This window comes from Anarhichas minor, unplaced genomic scaffold (assembly GCF_050575085.1).
Source record: "Anarhichas minor isolate MPS153535 unplaced genomic scaffold, ASM5057508v1 ptg000058l, whole genome shotgun sequence".
NCBI lineage: Eukaryota > Metazoa > Chordata > Actinopteri > Perciformes > Anarhichadidae > Anarhichas > Anarhichas minor.
Window position 1 is genome coordinate 5,890,001 of NW_027466504.1, and position 22,213 is coordinate 5,912,213.

General features: G+C 46.4%; 1 protein-coding gene across 1 annotated transcript in view; it reads left to right on the forward strand.

The window, feature by feature from the left end:
- The window catches only part of adgra1b (adhesion G protein-coupled receptor A1b), a 148,320-nt gene that overhangs the window by 34,711 nt on the left and 91,396 nt on the right, over positions 1-22,213 (forward strand). Inside the window, exons 8-12 of the mRNA XM_076077200.1 lie at positions 5,665-5,829; positions 8,605-8,827; positions 9,828-9,977; positions 10,986-11,147; positions 11,445-11,684. Of these exons, the coding sequence (XP_075933315.1) occupies positions 5,665-5,829; positions 8,605-8,827; positions 9,828-9,977; positions 10,986-11,147; positions 11,445-11,684 (940 nt within the window). The remainder of the gene's footprint in view (positions 1-5,664; positions 5,830-8,604; positions 8,828-9,827; positions 9,978-10,985; positions 11,148-11,444; positions 11,685-22,213) is intronic.

Consider the following 22,213-nt stretch of genomic DNA (forward strand, 5'->3'; position numbering starts at 1 on the left):
GCGTGCGAGCGTAAGCGCTCCCTAATGAGTCCTCGGGGAGCCGCTCCTACAATGGTGCAGTGTTGCTGTGGATGTAGGTCAGTGCTTTGTGTGGCCCTGCCCCACTGCGCACCACATACCGGGGCCTTTTTCCTTCATACGTTCATTTACGTGAGGATGACCTTTTTTTTTCTGTAAACCGGACCGGCCGTTGGAGCGCTTTTCCCTCCGCTCCCCTTGTCTTGTCTTGGTGCAGCGGTTCAACCAGGGCTGTCTGTGACCAAGCTGCAGCAGGATTCGCCTCCTGTAGTGAAGCTTTCCTTCACGAGGCAACCGGGAGAGGAGTAGGAGAGGGAGAAGAGGTGTGTGTGTGTGTTGGAGTGGGGGTGGGGGGGTATTTCCCTGTGTGTTTCTCAGCATTCAGACAGTTGGCCCATGTACAGCGATGATGTAACTGTCCTCTCTGCAGACCGCTCATGGTCGAGAAGAGACAAGTGCAGCAGCTCTGTCGTACATGCCTGAATCACAGTGGCAAGTACACATGCAAAACCACCAACCGCACCACCACCAGCATCATCATCATCACCATCATCATCACCACCAGCAGTATCATCACCACCAGCAGCAGCATCATCACCACCACCATCATCACCACCATCATCATCACCACCAGCAGCAGCATCATCACCACCACCATCATCACCACCAGCATCATCATCACCACCAGCATCATCATCAGCATCATCACCACCACCACCATCATCATCATCAGCATCATCACCACCACCATCATCATCATCATCATAATCACCACCAGCATCATCACCACCAGCATCAGCATCATCACCACCATCATCATCATCATCATCATCACCACTACCAGCATCATCATCAGCATCATCACCACCACCATCATCATCATCATCATCATCATCATCATCATCATCATCACCACCAGCATCATCACCACCATCATCATCAGCATCATCACCACTACCAGCATCATCATCAGCATCATCATCATCATCATCACCATCCATAACAATCTAATTCATCTGTTTTGTTTCATGCACTGGTGTCGCCGGTCATTATTTATTATGTGAACATTCAACAAGATTAGTCCAAATGACCAAAAAGGTTGAATGACGCTTCAGCCCCTTTAATGTAATAAATAATAATCCCAAAATCTACACACCTCTTTGATGACTTGGAAGGAAACCAAGAGATCAGCAGCAAACATTTGTCCATTTAAGTTTTAAGCAAAGTTGGAGTGTATTGTTAAATGCCGACATCATTTCTCTCTAGCTGGGGCTTCATTAATGACTCGATCACGAGTTAGTTATTGAGCGGTGCAGCTGCTATGTGTGGACACGTGGCGTTTGATTGTCAAGTATCATCTGCCCTCTGCAAACACGACAATAACAATTACATAACTATGACATCAAGCGCCGACAGAAAACAGACAGATGCAGAAATAGATAGAAAACTGATAGAGAGCATAGCAAAAAACAAACAAAACGACAGCTCAGATCTCTACAAAAGCAGCATCTTTAGTGAGAGGATATTTGAGCCCCGAGTCCTGCTCATAACAGCTCCAGTCAACCCCCCCCACCCCCTCTAACACTAACAGCCCTGCCAGCAGTGAGCAGCACCTGAGGGGCTTATTACTGTAGCACCTCACAGGTGGCCTCTCCCCATTGTTCTAAGCTCGTCTCTCGACGCCTGCCTCCACTTTCTCATTTTCACCAGTCTTCTTGTACCTCGACGAGGATGATGAAGCGACGCATTTGTAGAATGAGGCCAGGACACCGAAGTGGAAATGCAGAGCGAATAGCAGTTTACTCAAAGGTGAGCTCTGGAGTTTTGGACTTCCGGAAGGGCTGTGGAGCAGTTTTTCCAATACGTGGGTCCCTGTTTTGTTTGTCTCGTGCACGATGACGTGCAACTGCCAATTGTTTCTCAATATTCCGCTGATCTACAGGTGGCCGTGATGCAGCAATGCACCAGCAAAGGCAAGAAGACGGATTTTTAAGTCAACATGGTTCCCCATCTGAAGTAGTAGTATGGACCAATCACGTTCAAGCAGGCTTCGGTTAAACGCAGGTGAACCGTACGTGTGGAGGGCAAAAGAGGTGAAATGCATTGGCCGAAATGCATTCTGGGAACCCACCGGCTATCGTCTGACAATGATTTAGCTTTTTATTGGTAAAAAAAAAGCTAATGTCATTCATTCATTAGCATCATTTGGGACTAGCGCTATCCTTTGTACCCGCGTTATTTACTCAGTTTTCAGTTTGCAAAGCGATTTTCATCGGATGACGGATTCAAAATATTTTTACACAAAAACACCTACTTGGTGTTCGAAGGCCTTAACACTGAATGCGAACATAAATCTTTTTTCTGTACAAGAGACAAAACACCTTTAAAGTTAATACAACGTGCCTGATGTGAACGTGAACTCACCCATACGACACACAGAAGGTTACAATGGAAATGTGGACGATCTGATGATCTGAGGAATGAGAGAGACAGATACAGGAAAGTCCAGCGCCTGGTCATTCATTGGTGGGGTTACAGTGGGGCGACTGTCATTCTCCATGGAGGTTATAGCCCCATCGGTTCCCCACCTGAGCGCTGCCTGTAAACCCACATTTATTTGGGTTTTTCACTAACAATCCCCTGCAACTGATCCGCTGTTTGTTTGTTTTCAATCTAGCAGAGTCTGTAGAGGAACGTCTCCAATGCTGAAATCCCTCAAGTTCCGCTTTGCTAAATCAGTAAGCAAAGTGGGAAGTGTTGGCTTTACGTGCAGTATTTGAAACATGGACATGCGCTACCATTATCGTTATCCTGCGTGACGATGAAAATCAGTTTGAGGGGTATCCCAATGAATTACCCTGTAGAATAGCAGTCCTGTGATGAGCATGACTGACAATAACCCTGCAATATGTCATGTTTAGATTAGGTTTTAGTAGACGACGTATGTCCTCATCGGGGTTCGTTATATAACTGTTGCACTGCACAGATGCTGACAGCTGCACTGAGCCCAGAGGGTTTCAATATAAAGCCCGTCCACACTTCACAACTCAACGTGTGGAAGAGGGAGGACGACGTTTCACAGGGGGAGGGGGAGAAAGAGTGTGCGTGAGGCAGAATAAGCGTGTGGAAGAGAGGTAAGAGTTAAGGACATCGTCACAGTCTGAGTGACTCATTTCTACTATTGTGTGTCAAGACTCTGTGGAAATCCGTCTTAATGACAATACATCAAAAACGCTCCCATATGATTGGTGCAAAAATCCTTTTAAAGAACAAGTCATTTTTAAAAATCTTTTTTTAGGACAACTGACAATAGACACACGCAATAACCGTCACATGTGTTCACAGACAGTCCACACACACACACACACACACACACACACTGATGCTGTGGCCAAGAATGTCATCATCTCAGTCAAGCGTTCAAAATCTGATCGAGGGCCTTTTAGAAAAGCAATCAGAAAACAGAGCTTTAGTGGAACACAGGAGATGAAATCAGGACTTGTTTTATTCATTGGAGCAAAGACGCGGGGTCCGCTCGGTACGGGGGGGGGGGGGGGGGGGGTGTCAGCAGCGTTCTCTGATTTCTGCTCGTCTTCTCTGACAAAACAGGCAGCAGTGGAGTTCACTCCTCAAACCTGAGCACAATGTGACTGTAGTTACACGTTAGATTCAAAACACTGTAGTCTGAAAGCATTTGACTGACGGACTACTGAAAGGATTGCCTCTGTATGACCTACGTAAGTAAACCAGACCATCAGAGAGAAGATTGGCTCTCTCTATGTAGTTATTCCTAATGCTTGTCATCGGTATCGCCGGGTCGGATCGCGCGCTAAATCATACACAATCCTGCTGGTTGACCAGAAACTCCTTCAGCTCGGACTCCTTTTGTCCACAGGGACCAGCAAAGTCAACAGAACATGAAAGTTCCTTGTAGGCTACTAGCTTCAACTACAGTAGTTATTTTACTCACTCCCACGAAGACTGATATTCCTGTAAGAGCAGTAAAGATACACGGGAATATTAATAAAGCTATATTCTTATTTTTAGCCACGTGTGCAGTGTGTCTCTGGGGATAGCAATGTCAGTCATGTGCTTCGCCACTTTGATCTAAACTGAAATATTTAAAGAACTATCGAATAGATCGCCATTTAGTTTGGCTCCGACGTCCGTGGTTGTACAATTGTACAAACATTTCATCTGGCGCCATCATCCGTCCGAAATTTAAATTTGTATTATTTTCAATTTCAAACACATTTTCAACAAAGCAGTTTCACAGCCGGCAGAATCCAAGAGCGAAGCCTTCTGTCTTAAGTGCACTACTGGGGACTGATGATCAAAGTCATACGGGGAGAAATCCATGGCAGAGGAGGCAGAGATGCCAATGTTTTGCACTCAATAGACCAGAATGCAATGCAGTCTTATTATGTTTTGACGCATGGTTGTCTCTCTCCAACTTGATGTACGCTAGTTCTCTTCAGTAGTCCGGCGAGTTTGAAACTGTGTGAATGTGTTTGTGTTCATGTGTGGGTCCGGTGATGTGCTGGAGTGTTTCCCTGCCTTTCCCCCAGTGCATCCTGGGACAGGCCCGTGTCTAAAGTAGTTGCTCTAGTCATGAGCATATTGAGACAGAGACGGGAGGCGAGAGAGAAGCAGACAAAATGAAGGCGTTTCATGTTTTTGAATAATATTTCTCTCACGTCCTCTGAGAAAAGGTTCTCTGGGATTACAGCTTCTCCACATGAGAGCCTCTCAGCCATTATCATCTTCACTCTCAACCATTGCACACTCTTGTCCGGCTGTCACTTTATCGTTTTTCAACTGTCGCACCTTCCCTTTTTTTTCTCCGAGCGTTCTTCCCTTACTGACTCTCATTTAAACACTTTTTACGGTATTGTGTGGGTATACTGAAAACACGACTTGAGTACACACAAAGCAAAGAGTATATTTTTTTGTAAAATAAACAGTTTTCTCAAGGAGGTAATATTGCCATGGTGATAATACCCGTTGCTTAGCAATCTCCGGCAGCTTTTATCCTCTTTTTTTTTTTCTTCATAAGGAGTAAAATCCTCGAGATTAGTCGCCTTGGCAAATGGCCTGCATTGGCTCATTGTCACTGTTTCACCATCCGTTGTTTAATGAGGCATTTTCCATTGAGATAGGAATCGCTGTGACAAAGTAGGAAAGATAAGCATGAGTAATGATCATCTTGAGTCACGGGCAACATCTGAAGCCCCCGCATACGACATGCGCACCAGGGTCTTCATGTGAACTGGATCTGTGAAGCGTGCACACACACATTTTCGTGGTCCCGTACTGATGAGGAGCTTCCGCTGACTGCAGGATCCTTAAAGTGTTGCCCTAACCTTAACCCTCACCAATGACTAACTCTAATCCTTAGCCTAATCCCCCAAAAAAAAATAAAAAACACTTTAAATTCAAGACTTTACACAAAGATATTCCTCAATCTATTTAACCCTAAACTCAAGGCCAAATCCTAATCCAGCACCTTGTCCAAACCTTTTAAGACCATTTAAAGCACATAGGAAGAAGATCGCCAACACACACACACACACACACACACACACACGCACCACTGTAGACACACAATCCACACGCTCACAGTTTCACGCCTCTGTTCTCCTCCAGTGAGGTCATCCTCTCCAACATCGACGTGGGCATCGCTGGCATCTGGGAGTGCCTGGTGACCAGTTCCCGTGGCAACGCTTCTCAGCAAATGGAGATCGTGGTTCTGGAGACGTCGGCGCCGTACTGCCCCGTGGACAGAGTCGCCAACAACAAGGGCGACTTCAGGTGAGTCACGCTCAACCCGTGGGAAATACGCTTATTCACTGTCTCGGCAAGAGTTCGATGAACCGGTTGATAAAACTCTCATGTTTGTACGGTATTAGAGTACTGCAAGGGGAACGCATTTCTTTAGGCCAACCCCGGAAGTCGACATCGCACTGGTTCCCTCCACCCGAAAGCTTCAAAATGTTAATGTTTAATGTCGTAGAAGACAACTTTAAAATCTCTTAAGCTTGCGTTAACAGATGTTGTTTCAGGCCTCTAACCACAAGATTCTTGACTTCGAATTGAGGGAACAAGTGAAAATATTTGAACCCATGTACGGTTCTAGGTGGTTCCTGCAGCACTCTATAATGTGTGAAGCTACTAAGTTAGCACAAAGACTGGAAACAGGTGCAAACAGCTAGCGTGGCTCAGTCCAAATGTAAGTCCAAAATCTCCCTACAGCATAAAACTCCACCATCAAACCACAACGTGTCATCTCTACGTGCCAGTTTTTGTACAAATTTTAAAAAATGTACACACTTTTAATTAGTGAGAGTTTAAAGGTGTTTGGCAGATTGTGCCACCTCAAAGAGAACCAGGCCAGCTGTTTCCCTCCATTTTTGTATGTATCAAGCTAAGCTAGCTGTCTGTCCATCTGTCTGTAAATACACCATATCCTTAAATCAGAAGTAGCTTTCGTTTACCAACTAGTTCAGTGTAATTAGTGGTAACGGACAATAATCGCCGGTTTTCAAAGCTGAGACCAGAAGGTCTCCAACAAAATAAGGCAATAGTGCGCCCTATAATTTAGTCACCAGTCCTAATTACGGAGTCTACGTATAAAAATTAAGACTGTAATCAGTCCACTCACTCTCTCTGCCATTATCACTACATGTACAGTGCAGTTGAGGAGATTGAGTCTGCCTCTTGCTGCTGCTCTTTGTTCCACCTGACAGGAATCTGCCACACCTGGTCGGCCTCGCACCAGATGTGGCTCATTAACCGTAAAAAAAAAAAAAGAAAAAGGGGCCGGAGTTCTGTGTGTACACTAGAGCCTGGACGGTTCATAGGGTTTAGTAATAATTGGATACGTGATATGAAAAACTCCCACAAACATTATGGCTCAATGTATTTCGGCTTCATAGCAAGACTGTAAAAAAGATGAAATAACAAAGAAAGAAGGTCACGTGTTCCTGTGACTCAGGTTTCACATGAAAAGAGGAACAAAAACGGCACACCTCCTCGCCCTCCATCTATCCTCCTGTTTTCCTGTCCTCCGCTCTTCGTGAACACCTTGAAACCTTGTGGTCGTAACAAAACACTCTCTCGCCCATTCGCCCCCCCCCATGTGGCTCTGCCGTTGTCGTGTATGCTCCTTTTGTAGCCGCTGTACTTTACAGCCCACTTCCAGCACAGCGAGCGCCGGGGCTTTGTTTCTGCCGGAGCACTGGAGTAATGGGCTGGAAAATGAGCCCCCTACTTTGTTGGGGGGGCGAAATTAACGCCATTTATTACTAAGTAGCTGCTTGCCGCTGCTGCTGCAGCTGCAACACAGATGAGAGCGAGAGGAGGGGAGGAAAAAAAAGAAGAGAGAGAGAGAATGGGGGAGGGAGCAGCGAGATGGCAGCTCTCTCTCCCCTCAGAACAGATTACCTGCCTCCTGAGTGCGGAGCTCCTTTATTTTCATTTCGATGAAGGCAAAAGTGTTGCCGCTATGAGCATCACTTCAGCTGCGTCTCTGCGGTGGGGTTATGGACGTCGCCTTAAGGAGAGAATCACACCAAACACAGGACGCGTGTTTCTCCTCTGATTGCAGACAAATTGATCGATATGTGTGAGAAGAAACAACTCTTTCCTTCAGGCCGCAGAGGCATCGACACCAGCGCCAAAGAAACCAAAAAAAAACCCGAAGTTCTTTTTATTATCTGGGAAAGGGAGGCTAATGTAGTGGAGTGCGAATGTTTGGCTGACTTTTCACACTCAAATGAGCTTTATTTCATTGTAACACTAACAGGCATCACCCGGAAAATGAAAATGCCCCCCCCCCCCCCCCCCCCCCCCCCATCACAGGTTGGTCAGCGGAGCAGCTCCAGGACTTGGCTCTTGACGACATTATTGACAAAGTCTCATTTCTTGCTTCAGAGGAGACTTCATTGAACTTTGCATGGCCGTACGAACACCACTTGTAATTACTCCTTTAGGCTGAATCCTCCCCTTCAGGCAGGAGCAGGTTTCTCATTCTGTCTCTCTCTCTTGTTCCATCTGTGGCAATTTAGTAACTCGCCTTCATAAAGCTCCAAAAACCAAAAGCTACATTTCCCACAATTCAATTAGATCCCGGGCTGTTGAGTTCCAATGTCTTTTACCCTCCACGCCCCCAGTTTGTACCAAAAACAGTCTGTTGAATAATATTCCATGCCATAACCAAACAATAACCCCAATGAAAGACTTTAGGCAGCTCATTCAGAGCCACAGAGTACATTACACAGGCTGAGTAGTACTCCCCGTTCTTAAGTTCCATTGTGCACTAAGTGGAAACACAACAAAGTTGATTATTAAAGTTAGTTGATGAAGTTAATTAAGTCAGAAGGCATCACCAAGACAACACATTGTTTCACAATCAAGTATCAGAATCTGCAGTCTTCTGCAAAAAAGAAAAAAAAAAAAAAGTGAGTTAGCTGTAAATCAAATATGCAAATTAATAATTTCCTAAGCACAGGGAGGATGAAATTGCCATCTGGTGCCGCGAGTGAAGACTCCCAAACTCGCTCCATTGACTGATATCTTGTGTGGCAGGTGGCCAAAGACCTTGGCTGGCATCCTGGCCTTCCTGCCCTGCGCTCCCGCCGCCTTCGGCTCCGCCCCCCGCCCGGCCAGCGGCAGCGGCCCTCACCCCTCCGGCCAGAAGGCGAAGAAGGCGTGGCGGAGCTGCGACCGCGCCGGACGGTGGGCCGAGGAGGACTACACTCAGTGCCCGTACGCCAGTGAACTGACCCGCGTGCTGCACGAGCTCACACAGGTATCTCATCCACACTTTGTTCTCATTGTCAGTGAATCCGTTCCAGCTTTTACCGACGTTCAGCATGTCGACTTTGACATATTTGCCGGCGTTTCGATAACTTCGTATTCCTAGAACACATGAAACAAACATCTCCGCCGATTCATCCGTAGCCTGCAGGTATTTGCACATCTGTACGCGTCGGCCTTTATGTACATGATGCGAGCCGACAGGCGGCGAGCCCGTTTCGTTCTGCGGTACTCGTGGGAATACAGCGCCACATTAAAGCGTTCAAAACTACACGCATGGCAGGAAATAACAGTAAGAGTGATTTATAATTGATTACATGTTGTCAAAGCTGTTTCATGTGACGACGGACTGTGTGATCATCTCCTGTTTGTGGACTCATTATGGCACCAAAATCTGGCCTCAAATTTCTTCAGTTGCCTTTTCAAAATCCATCTCAACAACTCTTCACATCGCCATAAGTTAGACTTAAAGTATAGGTCGCTGTTAAAGCTGTCTGGAGTGTCACTCCTGTCATTTCTTTTTTCCCTAAGCAGTGGTGAGGAACAACAGGAGTTGGCTTTTCATTAAAAACTACAGGGCGACTGGTGTATTAACTGCATTCCAAATGAATCAAAGCACACAAGGCCAAATTGCCTCCCGAGTTACCGTGTGACCGATTGCTGACGAGCAGTGCAGCATTTAAAAGGCAATTTTTGAAATGGAGTCTGGCGCCGCGCTCGCATGAAACGCACCGGAGCTACATTACATCACTCTTAGCAAACGTCACGGAAAACAAAGAGGGCAGCTAAAAAAACACACACAAAATTCGAATCCATCAGCACATCAGCGTGTTTGTAACCAGTACGGTGTGTGTGTGTGTGTGTGTGTGTGTGTGTGTGTGTCTGCACTCCGAGCAGAGGATTAATGATGGTGTGAATTTGACAATGAACGTCGGGGAAACACTCGTCGCCCTCTCTGAATTAATGCCGCCCGTTTGCCTTTTGTATTCCAGATAACCGTCAACGCCACCAACGCTCAGCCTTTAGGCCGGCAGTTGGTGGCCTTCACCAGCAGGGCGGCGCACTTCACCGACGTCATGGACGTCATCTTCGTCACGCACCTGGTGGAGAGGCTGACGAGGCTGGTGGAGAAACGCAGAGACGTGAGTGTGAGCGCACGCAAAGAGAAACGCCTCGTAGATCCAGACACGACAGTACGAAAGATGGCCGTTTCCTCTGAAGCACATGTTTCTCACACTGTAACTTACTGTACTCGCATCGTTAGCTGCTGCTCCTGTTTTGATGCGATGCTTTGCAGTTGATGAGGTTTATCGGGAAAAAAACTGCTCTTCCACTCGCGACGTAACGACGGCTTCTCGAGTGTCCCGGTTGAGCGAAACAGAAAAGTGCCCTTAAGTGGACCTCAGCGTTAAAAAGAGACGCGGCGACACGCTGTCGCTCTGGCTCCAATCCTTCAATTCATTCCAGACGGCTTAACTTTTCACCTCCTGACATTTTCCTCCCGCCCGCCACAGCGTTGGACCAGAATGCCGATCACGGTCATGAAGACGCATCTCTTTTTGAGCAAGTTTTACCTCAAGCGTACCTCCCTCACGTTTTTGTGTCCACAGGCGATTGGGTGGGGGGGCTTTACGGCACACCGAAGGTCGGGTTGTGCGAGGGGAAGGCCATTGAGCTCAAGTTGGTGAAGAGAATCAATATTAGCTCTCACTTGTCCAATTACTCATCATGGGTCACCCGGGAGGAGATATTATGAGGAGATACTTAATGTTTTATCATTCCTGGGACAATGCTGATGAGACCACCCTCATTCATCCAATAAAGAACAGTCGAACGAGGCAACAATGAGAAGTACAGTAAGTAAATAGCAAACTGCCATCCCAGGGAAGCGATTAGGCCCCATCGGAGCCGCTAATCTAAATTAAATCTCCCCATAATGAATGAAGCCACCATTTGCCTCCCTCCCAATTCTGACTGGAGATTATAAATGTGCCTGTTGTTGCGGATGTGATTGATGTGCATGATGAGTCTGCCTCCTCCTGTGTGCGTGTGTGTGTGTGTGTGTGTGTGTGGGCTTCGTACAGTACAGTTTGTGCCGTTTTGTCTCCGCGCACTTCATTTGCGACACACGTCTGCTTGCGTCTCCACAGCTGGGGGACTACATCTCGGACGTAGCCAGCAACATGATGCTGGTGGAGGAGCACATCCTGTGGATGGCGCAGAACGAGGCGCGAGCATGCACCCGCATCGTGCAGTGCGTGGAGCGCATCGCCGACCTGGCGCTGAGCGGAGACAACCAGGTCATTTCCAAGGTACATGGCGGGCACACACTCACTCAGCTGGGGGCGAAGGTTGATTATCTGACTAAATGTCCCGTAGCCTTACCTTGTCTCGCAGAGAAGTTAATTTGGCTTCAGCAGATAGCTCGAATGAGGCGAGAGAAAGAGAAATTGCTTCCTTTGTTTCTTCTCGCTTCCCCCTGTCTATTATTCTCCCTCTCTCTGCTGTCGCTTGGGATAAAAGCATCTGCTTAATGACTAATAATATATAAATCTCTTCCGCCGCCGCCCAACTCTTAATTCATGGCCTGCCCCCCTCCCTCACCCCAGGTATCTGCGAACATCGCTCTGGAGGCCTTCCTTATCCGGCCGTCTAACTTCCTCGGACTGTCCTGCACGGCTCTCCAGCGGCCCTCCCCCTCGTCCGCCACCTCGCCCCCCCCCGCTGACGGCCGCTCCCGCACCGACAAGGACGAGAGACGAGAGCGCGACGCCGCGGGGGAGTCGTTGCTCAACTTCAAATGCCACACTGTCAACAACAGCGGCTCGCCGGCCGGCCAGCTCAGCAAGGTAGGGCGCCGTTTTTAATAAATGGGGTGAAACTTTCTAAAATGTGCCGCTCCGTGAATCCACCAAATCCAGCCCGAGGTCAGGAAACAGCGTTCTCTGACTGCTTCTCTTTGTCACTCCCAGCGGGTTTGAAAGACCACAGACTTTTGTATTTCCTGACACTGTGTTGAAAATGCAGGAGTGAGAGAAGAAGGGGGACAAGATGTTCTAACAGAGAGAGAAATAAAATATGAGAGGGGGGAGAACGGCTTGTACAGCCGCTCGTGGGCACGGTAAAATGAATTCTCCAGCGCCACACAGGTTGAAGCATGCAGGTAAGGATTACCAAATGCCCCCAAGTCTGTTGTCGCCTATTTGTCCCGGCAAGGTGACACCTTGTTTGGGTTTGTTGGCACGCCATAGATCAGCCGGCGATAGGCGGGGTCGTAGCGGGGGCAGGGCCTTCAAACACTACTCCACTGTGATGAATAAGATGGCCTTGCCTCCCTGTCACTTTAAAATCAGTTGCGGCTCCGTTTATGGCCATTTCAAAAGACAAACGGCACGGCGAAGGGGGGGGTGGGCAGGCGAAACATTCGGCTCCCCTGGAACTGAAGTGGCATAGTTCTGCAACATGTGAAACAACATGTTTGCGCCCTCTAGCTATTCTCTCCACTGATGAATTCGTCAGCGTGCATGTGAGCGTACCCCGTCTGTGCATGTTAATGCGTATCGGGGGGGGGGGGGGTCCATTGGTGTGTGTTTTGTCTTTCAGTCTGAGCGCTAATTCCATTTCCCTCATCTTCTTCTTCTCTGGTGGGACGTGTGTCAAGTATCTGCGGTTTTCGTCAGCAATTGCAGCACTTAGTTCCAGCTCCCGGCTTTGTGAAGAGTGCGTGCATGTATGTGTGCATGTGTGTGTGTATGTATGTATGTATGTGTGTGTGTGTGTGTATGTATGTATATGTATGGGTTTCTGGAAGCTGAGTCGGCTGCATCACTTGGAGGACAGTGCTGCGTTTCTAGAGGCCGCTGCGCAAATTAGGTCTAAATGACTTCTTGATGATTTCCAGATGGACTTTGTCAAATTGCAACACAAATGTGGAGAAAACATTTTTCTTAGTTAATAATAAAAAAGCGTATCTGGGGCTGACAGGTTTCTCTGCACTCCTAAAGTCGTGCTCGTCTTGGCACCGCGTGTCCTTGAGTAGAATGTTTGAACGTGAAACTGTCGGAGGATTTGTCTTTTCACAAACTGTAAATATGAGCGGACGCTCTCCAGGGCTTCTAATCACTGCCGAAGCTCGAGGGAGAGTCTTTGGTATTAATGAGTTCTTCATTTTGGCCGTCGCCATCTTTTTTCTCTTCAACCAGTAGTGACACGAGAGGGTGCAATAGATTGTTGAATTTTTATATGACCAAAAGATTACAATTAACTTTCATGAAGTGAAAACACACTATGAACTATGAAAGCGATAAAAAAAACACAGACAACGCCGTGGCAGCGACCTGTCAATCACAAGGTAGCCCCGCCCTGAACCCTGCTTTATGGTCCATTTGACACTAAACGGGACCGTCGTTTGCTAAATGAACATCGGCTTTGATGAAAAGCGCGAGGTGAAGAAGTGTAATACTGTTTCCAGCTCATTTAGCATGCAGAGTGAACACAGCTCGTCCTCTGGGGCGATTCACACTCTCCCACCTACGAGCTGCCCAGCTTCCACAGCTCCCGCCCCTCTGGAACCGTTGTGTGGGGGGGAGAGCGAGAGAGCACTTTAATTGTAATCGTTGAGGGACACGAAAGTGACTTCAACAGCCTATAAAAGGGCTCTAATCTATTCAAGGTATCGCCCCCCCCCCCCCCTCCCTTTCTCTCTCTACCGTTCACAGGGCATGTGGGAAAGACTTCGCCAATTACTGATAATATGAGAAAAGTCTCTCAGGACGAATCCTTTAGCAGATGCTCCGTCTCAATCACAGACGACTTGTGCTGCTGAGAGTCTGAATCAGACCCCAATATTTTGACATGTTATTCTAACCAAATGGTCTGTGAATAGTCGCTAAACAGGAGTCCCACTCATTCACCTCAGATGTCACATGTTCAGTACATATGGAATCTCTTGTGTCTTTTTACAGCCACGTGTCCTGAAACCATTTTAAAGCAGGAAAGACAAAAGAGTCGTGCTTTGATTTGAGAGGAACAGTTGGAGGGATATGGGAGGAGTCTTTGGTGATCAGATGAACCCGTCCACCGCAGGATGGCCCGTACCGGAATACCCCCCCCCCCCCCCCCGAGCGTAGACGCGCTGTACGGCCCAGATGAAGATCTGCATGGATGTAATCTGGATCAGGGTTCCAGATGAACTCACTGGACACCTGAGGTGGAAGGCTGCAACAAAACCAAAAAGCATTTGAAAGATCTTGCTGATTGAACGTTTGCTCAGCTTAGAACTACGGTTGCCTCTGTTTCACTAACGCACTTATTATTCTTTTTGTATTTATTGTTACCACACACTGAGCAAATGAAGAGGTTAAACAGTGTAGGTGTGGGTGCGACATACTGAAATTAAAGGAATAATACATTTTAATTGCATAATGCAAAAGTCAAGATTCAACTGGGCGGTGAGCGTCTGGCTCAAGCTGTGCCGGATGCAATATTAAAAGGAAAATATTACCAATAGTATCTGCTTCATGGGCTACAGCCTGCATGAGACTAATGTGACCAGAAAGGCTTTGTTTGAAGGAATAATTCATCTCTGATTTTGAATTGTGTCTGACTAGAAAGACAAGGAGTTGGTCTGTATTTAGGTGTGTGTGTGTGTGTGTGTGTGTGTGTGTGTGTGTGTGTGTGTGTGTGTGTGTGTGTGTGTGTCCTTATATTTGAAAAAACGTTTCTACGATCTACTTAACACTTAGATGTATTGCTGGGGACCCAAGGACGTGCAGTGTGCAAGTTGGTGCAGTTCGGACCCACGACACGTCATACTATGAGTAAAGGAAGTCAGGGTGGAAAAGTTCTCAAGATCTCTCGCTATCAGGAAGTCTTTCACCACCACAGTGAGTTGGTTCTGATGCCTCACAATAGCGTCGGCTGAGGGTGTCTCGACTCACATTTTCTCCTTATCATATATTTGAATGCTGAAAGAGTTCAAAGTCAATACGTTTGGTATATCGGGAGCTCGGAAATAAATGCAGATGCTGCACACACACATACACACACACGCGCGCACACTCCCGTATGACTCATCAGTCAGTCTGTCTGACACTGCTCAGTTTACCAGCTCACTGTGAAGGCTGCAACAGACACACAGCACCACCGCTTGTTATCGAGCAACGGAGATAGTACAAAGATACAGACGGGCAGAAGAGAAGGGCTAAGCTGGGGGAAAAGAAGCCCGAGTTTGATGTCATCACATAATCATGAATCTTTTTTGTGTTTTTATTTATGCCTCCACGCCGGCGACTGCCGTGGACGAAGGCGACGTGTTTTCAGGTTGTACGAGCGTTCTCACAAATGCGATATCTCGGGAACGTCTTGAGGGAGATTTCTTCAGACTTGGCACAAACGTCCGCCTGGACTCGAGGATCAACTGATTTAGATTTTGGAGGTCAGAGGTCAAGGTCACTGTGACCTCACGTCCGTCTCATTACTGTCGAGGCGATATCTCGGGAACGCCTTGAGCGGAATTTCTTCAGATTTTTGGTGATCGAAGGTCACCTCCCAAAACACCTTTTGGGCCATAACTCAAGAATTGCTATGTTAATTAGGACAATTCCATGTCTAATAGGTTAAAAATGATGAAGTGATGACATTTTGGGCAGAAATGGATGCAAACTGCAACACGACCAAGAGGCAGTAATTCATGTTAGCCAAAGTAGGTCCACATGTCCGTTAACTGTCAGACTGTAATTTGTCATTGAATGGTATGTACAGTAAATCAAGATGGAAGTGAAGTGAAAGTCGGAGCCTGTGTGATGTCGACAGACACGTCCTCATGGAGCTCAAGTGTCGCTGCCAGCGGCGGAGTGTCATTAACTAGAACGGTGGCACGCAAACTTTTTTCAACAAGGGCTTTAAAAGTGATTAATGGGCCAGCTCCTTAAGAAAACCTGCAGACTGCCCCATAAACTGGGCTCCTTTTCCAGCCCCCCCCGTCCCCGTCCCCGTCCTCGTGTAACTGGCTGAACGGCTGAGTGATCTGCTCTACGTCTCACTCTGGCAGACGCTCAGCACCGTTTAGAGCCGTTTGGGTCCAACTGGACTAAGACACACAGCATATGGCCCCACTGTGCCAACACCTCGCCAAAGAGTGGCGTGATAAAACACAGCCGTACGACACCGGCGCCTTATTTGTCTCCTGATTGACTTTCTGTTTTTTTCCACAGAAACGTTTTGTCAGATTGTTATAGAGGAAGGTCAAAAGAAAGAGGGGACTTTCTTCCGAGTTTTAATAATGAATAATGTATATAAATATATCTTTTGTTTTGCAGATTCCAGCAAGATTTGTATTTTCACATGTCTGCGTATGGAGTATTTCACCCACGTATTAATATTACAACATTGCACAAATGCAGTGTATGTAAATGGGCACACATTATCCTGTCGTCACTGAGGCATTTACTTGGTTGCATTTGATGGCAGATTCATATTTAGCGCATACTGTTTCAAAGGTCTGCGTACAACCTAATTGGTAGGGGGAAATCTGACACAGCGAAGGCTTCGCTTATTGAACGTTCCCAAACAAAGTCCCCATCAGAACCCGTACGCGTTCTCTGTCTTCACACACTTCACTAGAAAGTTGACTTTGAGCTGTTGCTTTAAATATTTGAAATATGAACACTTTCTGTAGTGAACAAATAAAAAGAAGAAGCTCTCTTGTGTGCTTGAGCTGAAAAGGAGCAGGTTAGGTGATGTTTTCAACGCTAGGTTGTGTATATTCCAGTGATTGACAGCTGTCACGGGGTATTTGTGGTGCAATTGGAGGCGTTTTATTTGAGTATTCTAAATAGTCTTAGGCGTTGGTTCCCAGGATATTTACATCAGAAGAGAGAGATAATCCCACGGTGCACTTAAACATACACACATGTACGGCAATATATGAGGTGAGGGAAGAGGAATCTTCACGTTTTTTCTGGTGTATTTTTATGGGAAAGTGGAACTTTTAGATCAATTTTGAGGAGGCCCAATGGTTTGCATGTTCAACGTTTTATTGTAAGTGTGTCATGCAGTGTGGAACTCGAACTGGTCTGGTCTTGATTGGTTTCAGCTCTTCAAAGTCTTGGTCTTGTCTCTGCCTCGATACACTCTGGTCTTGGTCTTGACTTGGTCTCCAACCCTCAAAGTCTTGGTCTTGTCTTGGTCTCGATACACTCTGGTCTTGGTCTGGACTTGGTCTCAGTTTAGGTGGTCTTGACTACAACACGACCAAGTGACCATGGTATGGGCAAGATAATACCCTCCAAGTTGTACATTGTGGGCCACCGGATCCGAGTCCTCCACATCATCCATAACAATTCTGAAATATAAGACTTGGCATTTTTCTTTTACACTAAATGATGGAAAAATTAAAAAAAGAAACTAACTCTTCATCTCATGACCCCTCAGTTGTGTCTCGGGGTGAGTCCTGACATTTAGTTATTTGTCAGCCGGCTTTGTGCTCATTGACGTGCATCAGTTATGGACTCAGTCAACATATTTGAAATGTACATTTCTATACATCGACAGATCCGATGTCTGCCTCACATCCAAAACAAAACCTCCAGGATCGCAATTACAATGAGCTTTTGAAAAAGCACCTGTTCTTTTCCCCCGACTCTCGTCTGATTACTGCGCGTCTGGCGGCCGACCTTTTAGTCGGCATCACGCTGCTTAATACCACAGTGTCACTTTGTTTGGAACAGATTCGGAACCAATTACGGCTAAATTACACAAACATATGGCGTCTCGTCCCATTCCCCAAGTCAGCGGGCATTATCCTTGAAGTGAATTGCAGAGTGTATGGTTCATTGAGGATGACAGTTAGGGACAATATTCACCACTTTAGATCTCCCCCTTCCTTGTCATTGACAGGTAATTAGTGGAAGCCTTTAGGCCCCCCCCCCCCCCCCCCCACACACACACACACACACACACACACTCTCTCCTCAGATAGCCTCTCTCTGCACCACAGAGCTCCACTGCTTTTTAATTACAGCCACCCGGCTCTGCGTGGGTGTGTTTGTTTGATTTTTTATTTTATTCCAGGGGGGTATATGTGGATGTGAGGATGTATTTGGGATGTGTGTGTGTGTGTGTGTGTCCGTCAGCCTCCCTCCAGGTTAAGACTATATCAGGGGACACTGTTGCAGCAGAACAGAGCCGGCGGCTGCCGCACAGTAACTCCTCTATGTCAGTACAGGCATCTAAGGCAACCAAACATGACCCAGTTTGTCCCGATACAGTAAACGTGGCGCCTTTTTACGAAATGCGGAGCATCTTGATAATTTGCCTCTAATTGGAATACGTTAGGGATGCGTTGTGTACGGGCCCTCTAATAAGCTACGGAGGATTTAGAGCACTTAAACTCCGACACGAATGGCGTAAGGACTCGTCATTAGCTCGTGGACTCCGTGTGGAAGGGAAATCCTCCCTTCCGTATTTGACATGCAAACGACCGGAGGCTAAGAGCACGGGTGTTGAACCGCAGCGGAGTGCCAGAGTCAAATGGCAACGGTCGTCAACGTTGGATGGGTGTGACGGTTTTACTATGTTGTGCTTCATAATGATCAGTGGGTCCGTCGTTCGTGTGTCTGGGTGTTTGAATCTGAGAGCGTACAAGCATGCCCCGCGTGCGTCTTTCGAGGTGAAAACATGCATATATGCATGCTGGCATCGCGTTGCGCTATCGTGCATATGCAAAGATGTGAATATCAAGCGCTCGTATGCGTGTGGCGGCACATCCATGCAGATGCATTCCGCTCCGCAGCGAGAAGGCATATAGAAGTTTTACTCCGTCCCCGAGGAATCGCTTCTTTTTTTTACATTTTTTTTTCTCCCCTTTCCCTTTGCAGCTCGGTGAAACAAACAGGCCTGTGATGCAGCAGTGAGAGGCCTTGAATGCTAAACACATCATAAGAGAGGAAGGCAGCTGAGAGGAGGAGGAGGAGGGCTAGTAGACAGAAAGAGAACTGAAATGGAAAGAAAAGAACGAGAAAGAATGCATCACAGCAAAACGTGACGAATGAAAGGACTGGAGACCGACAGGTGTGTCCAGGAAATGGAGAGCGAGGTGACTAAGCAGGGGAGCGAGGGAGAGCGAGGTGGATAGACGAAGCAGGGGAGCGAGGGAGAGCGAGATGACGAGCCGGAGAATGAGAAAGAAAAATTGTCCTATCAGCGGCTGGAGATCAGCAGCCCTCGGGGGACTTCTGTCCATTTCCCGCGGAATGAGAGAAAGAGATTTGTTCCCCTTTCGTGGAGGAGCGGAGGAGTCGATCCTCTACTTCCTGTGTCGAACGCGCGCTGGACAAGTCGTCCCCAGCTGAATCATTGGTCCCATCCCATCTTCTCTGACAAATCTACCCAGGGAGGCCACTTCTGGCTCTGTGCGTGTTCCTTCTCACTCTGCACCGCTCTGACGAGGAGACATTTGCTCATCACTATGTCCTTTTTTTTGCTTTCATACATTTAGCCAAGATCTCATTTTCTGTGTGCCGCGCGACAGTCTTATCGGGCGAGCCGCACCGCACTCTCAGCCAGCTTCGTCTCTTGACAGCTGACTGTAGAAAAACGACGGCTCCGGCCTGCCCACCGCTTAAGGGAGAATAATCCTTTGAAAAATAGGTCATTTTCAATTATACATCGCATCTGCATCTTCACAGTGTCTTCTGTAATCGTGTCAAAGAGAGTTCGGTAAAGGTTTCCCCCGCCTGCAGCCTCGCTGCAGAAAAACCTGCACCACTCACAACAGCATCGCCTCGAATGATGCAGAGAAGTCTCTTTTAAAAATAGCTTCTAGAAACGGGTTTGAAACCCGTCAGTGGAGAGAAATTTAGCTTCCGATTTCACAGACCGGAGAGTCGACTCTATTCAAAGTCAGAAGGCTGGCAGGGATCTGTTACATGGCAGACAAAGGGCCGAACACACCCTGTATGTTTAGGGCTTTGTTTCAAGATCATTGTCTGTATCCAGTTATCATGAAAAGTTCAGGAGAATATGAGAGTTTTGGAATTGAAATACTGGTTAAGAGTAGAGATGATCGTGTTGTTTTTAATCAGAAGGCATTTTTAAAGGTTTGCCAAGATTACCTACCGAGCATGCACACGCTGTAATCGCAGCACAATCTGTTTAAAAAACATGCAGCTCCACTGAAAGAGGGCAGATGAGATGATCATTTATTACTCAAATTTGTCTCTCAGCTGATTTTTCAGATAGTTCTGTACCACAATATTGCGCTTGAAGGTTCTTTCTGGACTTTGGGAATAGTAGTTTGACAGAAAGCTCCATTTACTGGAAGAGTCCAGACAGACGGCCTGGAGACACATCAAGGAGACACCGATGGGATCTCCCTCCACACAAACCAGCTACATTTTCATACTCAAGTCACATGATAAGAATGGAATCACGTCTGAAAAACTGAGCAAAGTATTATTATGATGATAATGAAACTTTACAGAAATACTACTACATGTGCCAAAATGCAATGAATTCACTTCACATCATGTTTGCCTTCGGTTTAATCAAACCTTAGAAACACCACTCTGTTGGGCTCTAATGAGCTGACGGTGTTAATTAGTGCTGTCACAATATCATACATGATTATCGGGGAATTTGTAGAATCCCATTGAAAAGAGTGTGTGGAGGTGGATAGAGTCTGTAACTATAACTGTACATATAAATTAATTCAAGGCGCTGGATTATTTACACGATATTATCATGTTAATATTATTATAATTATATCATCTTCAACATATAAATAGCTACAACCCCCAGTGTTATAGCTGTGAAAGAACCAACAGATCCTGGAGGTTTCTCTAACAACACCCACCAACACACCATCTCTGCATTACTCATAACAACAAAACAAACCCCCCCCACACACACACACAGCTGAATCTGACCCGTCAGTCCCATGACGTTCCTGCTCTACTGACTGAACAGTGGCTGGAGTTAACAAGCTGTGCCTCTGTTTGACGGGTTAAAAAACGAGCGGTCCCTTGTGGCTCATTAAGCTGCTAATGAAGGCAGGAGCGCCGTGCCGCCTTCACGTCGGTATTGTTGGGGATGGATGGTGTCGGGCCGCGTCGCTACCGTCGTGTTTCAGCCACGATTTACTGTAAAGGCACATCTCTAGCTGTTTGATAGAGAACTCCATCCGTATGGGCCGTCTCTAACTCTGCCGTTTCATGTTTTAACTTTGCTGGTCGTCGCTGGCTTGAGAAAACCCTACCGCACACGTGTCAAACTCAAGGGCCGCCACGTCATTTTATGTGGCCCGCGAATCCGCCAGCAAAAAAGAAAAAAAAAAAAGATTATTTGATTTTTTATTTTGGAAAAAAAATGTAAAGTTAGACTTGAAAATAAAAGTATCCCCATGGTCGAAATTATGAGATAGAAAGTTGAAATTATGAGATAGCATGTTGTCTGTGTACCGACATTAAAACTATCACTGAGGTGGACAGGAGAGGGAACAGCCCGTAAAGAGGTTTTCCAACAAGTGATTGAGTTGAAAAAGATCGACAAATAATCCCAAAATGTCCACGAAGAGAAAAATTGATGCAGAGGGAAGAAAATGTAATGAAAGATGGGAAAGCGAATACATGTTTGTTCTTCAAGGATAAAAACGGGTCTGTCTTCTGTGTTATGAGGCAGTGTCGGTGATGAAGGAATATAATTTACGTCGGCATTTTAACACCAAACACGGAGCTAAATTTAGCCCCCAAGAAAAACAGTAAATTGTCCAAGAATTAAAAGGCAGACTGCAATCACAGCAGAATATATTTACAAAAGCTACAGCCCAGTGCTGCTAAAGGTATGTGAGCAGGTGAGCTCCGACCAGATACAGACTTTTACAAATGTCAGTTTGTGAAGAAACACCATCGCAGACCGAGTTCAGGAACTTGCAGCAATCTAACAACACAGCTAGCTAAGAGACGAGCAGGTACTCGTCTTCTTCATTAGCTGTTGATGAAAGCACAGACAACACGGACACAGCTCATCTATCAGTGTTTATAAGACCTGACTCTCAGTGAGGAGCTCTTGGATGTAGCTGCCATGCGCGGGACGACGACGGGGACATTAGTGATGCAGAGAGGTGACAAAAATAGCTTTGAACAAAGTTAATGTAATAACTTGTGTTTGATGATATTTGTCTTTGTTATTTTCTTTAAAAGTTTGATCTTTGATAGAGTAATGTGGGTTTCTTAACCCTAAATTAAAATTATTTATTATTTATTTATAATAACAGAAATGTGCTTAAATATCATTTTACATTTATATAACTGCATGTACAATATTTTTACACTTGAATAAACAATAATCAAATGCAGAGACAGTTATTTACCAATATGTT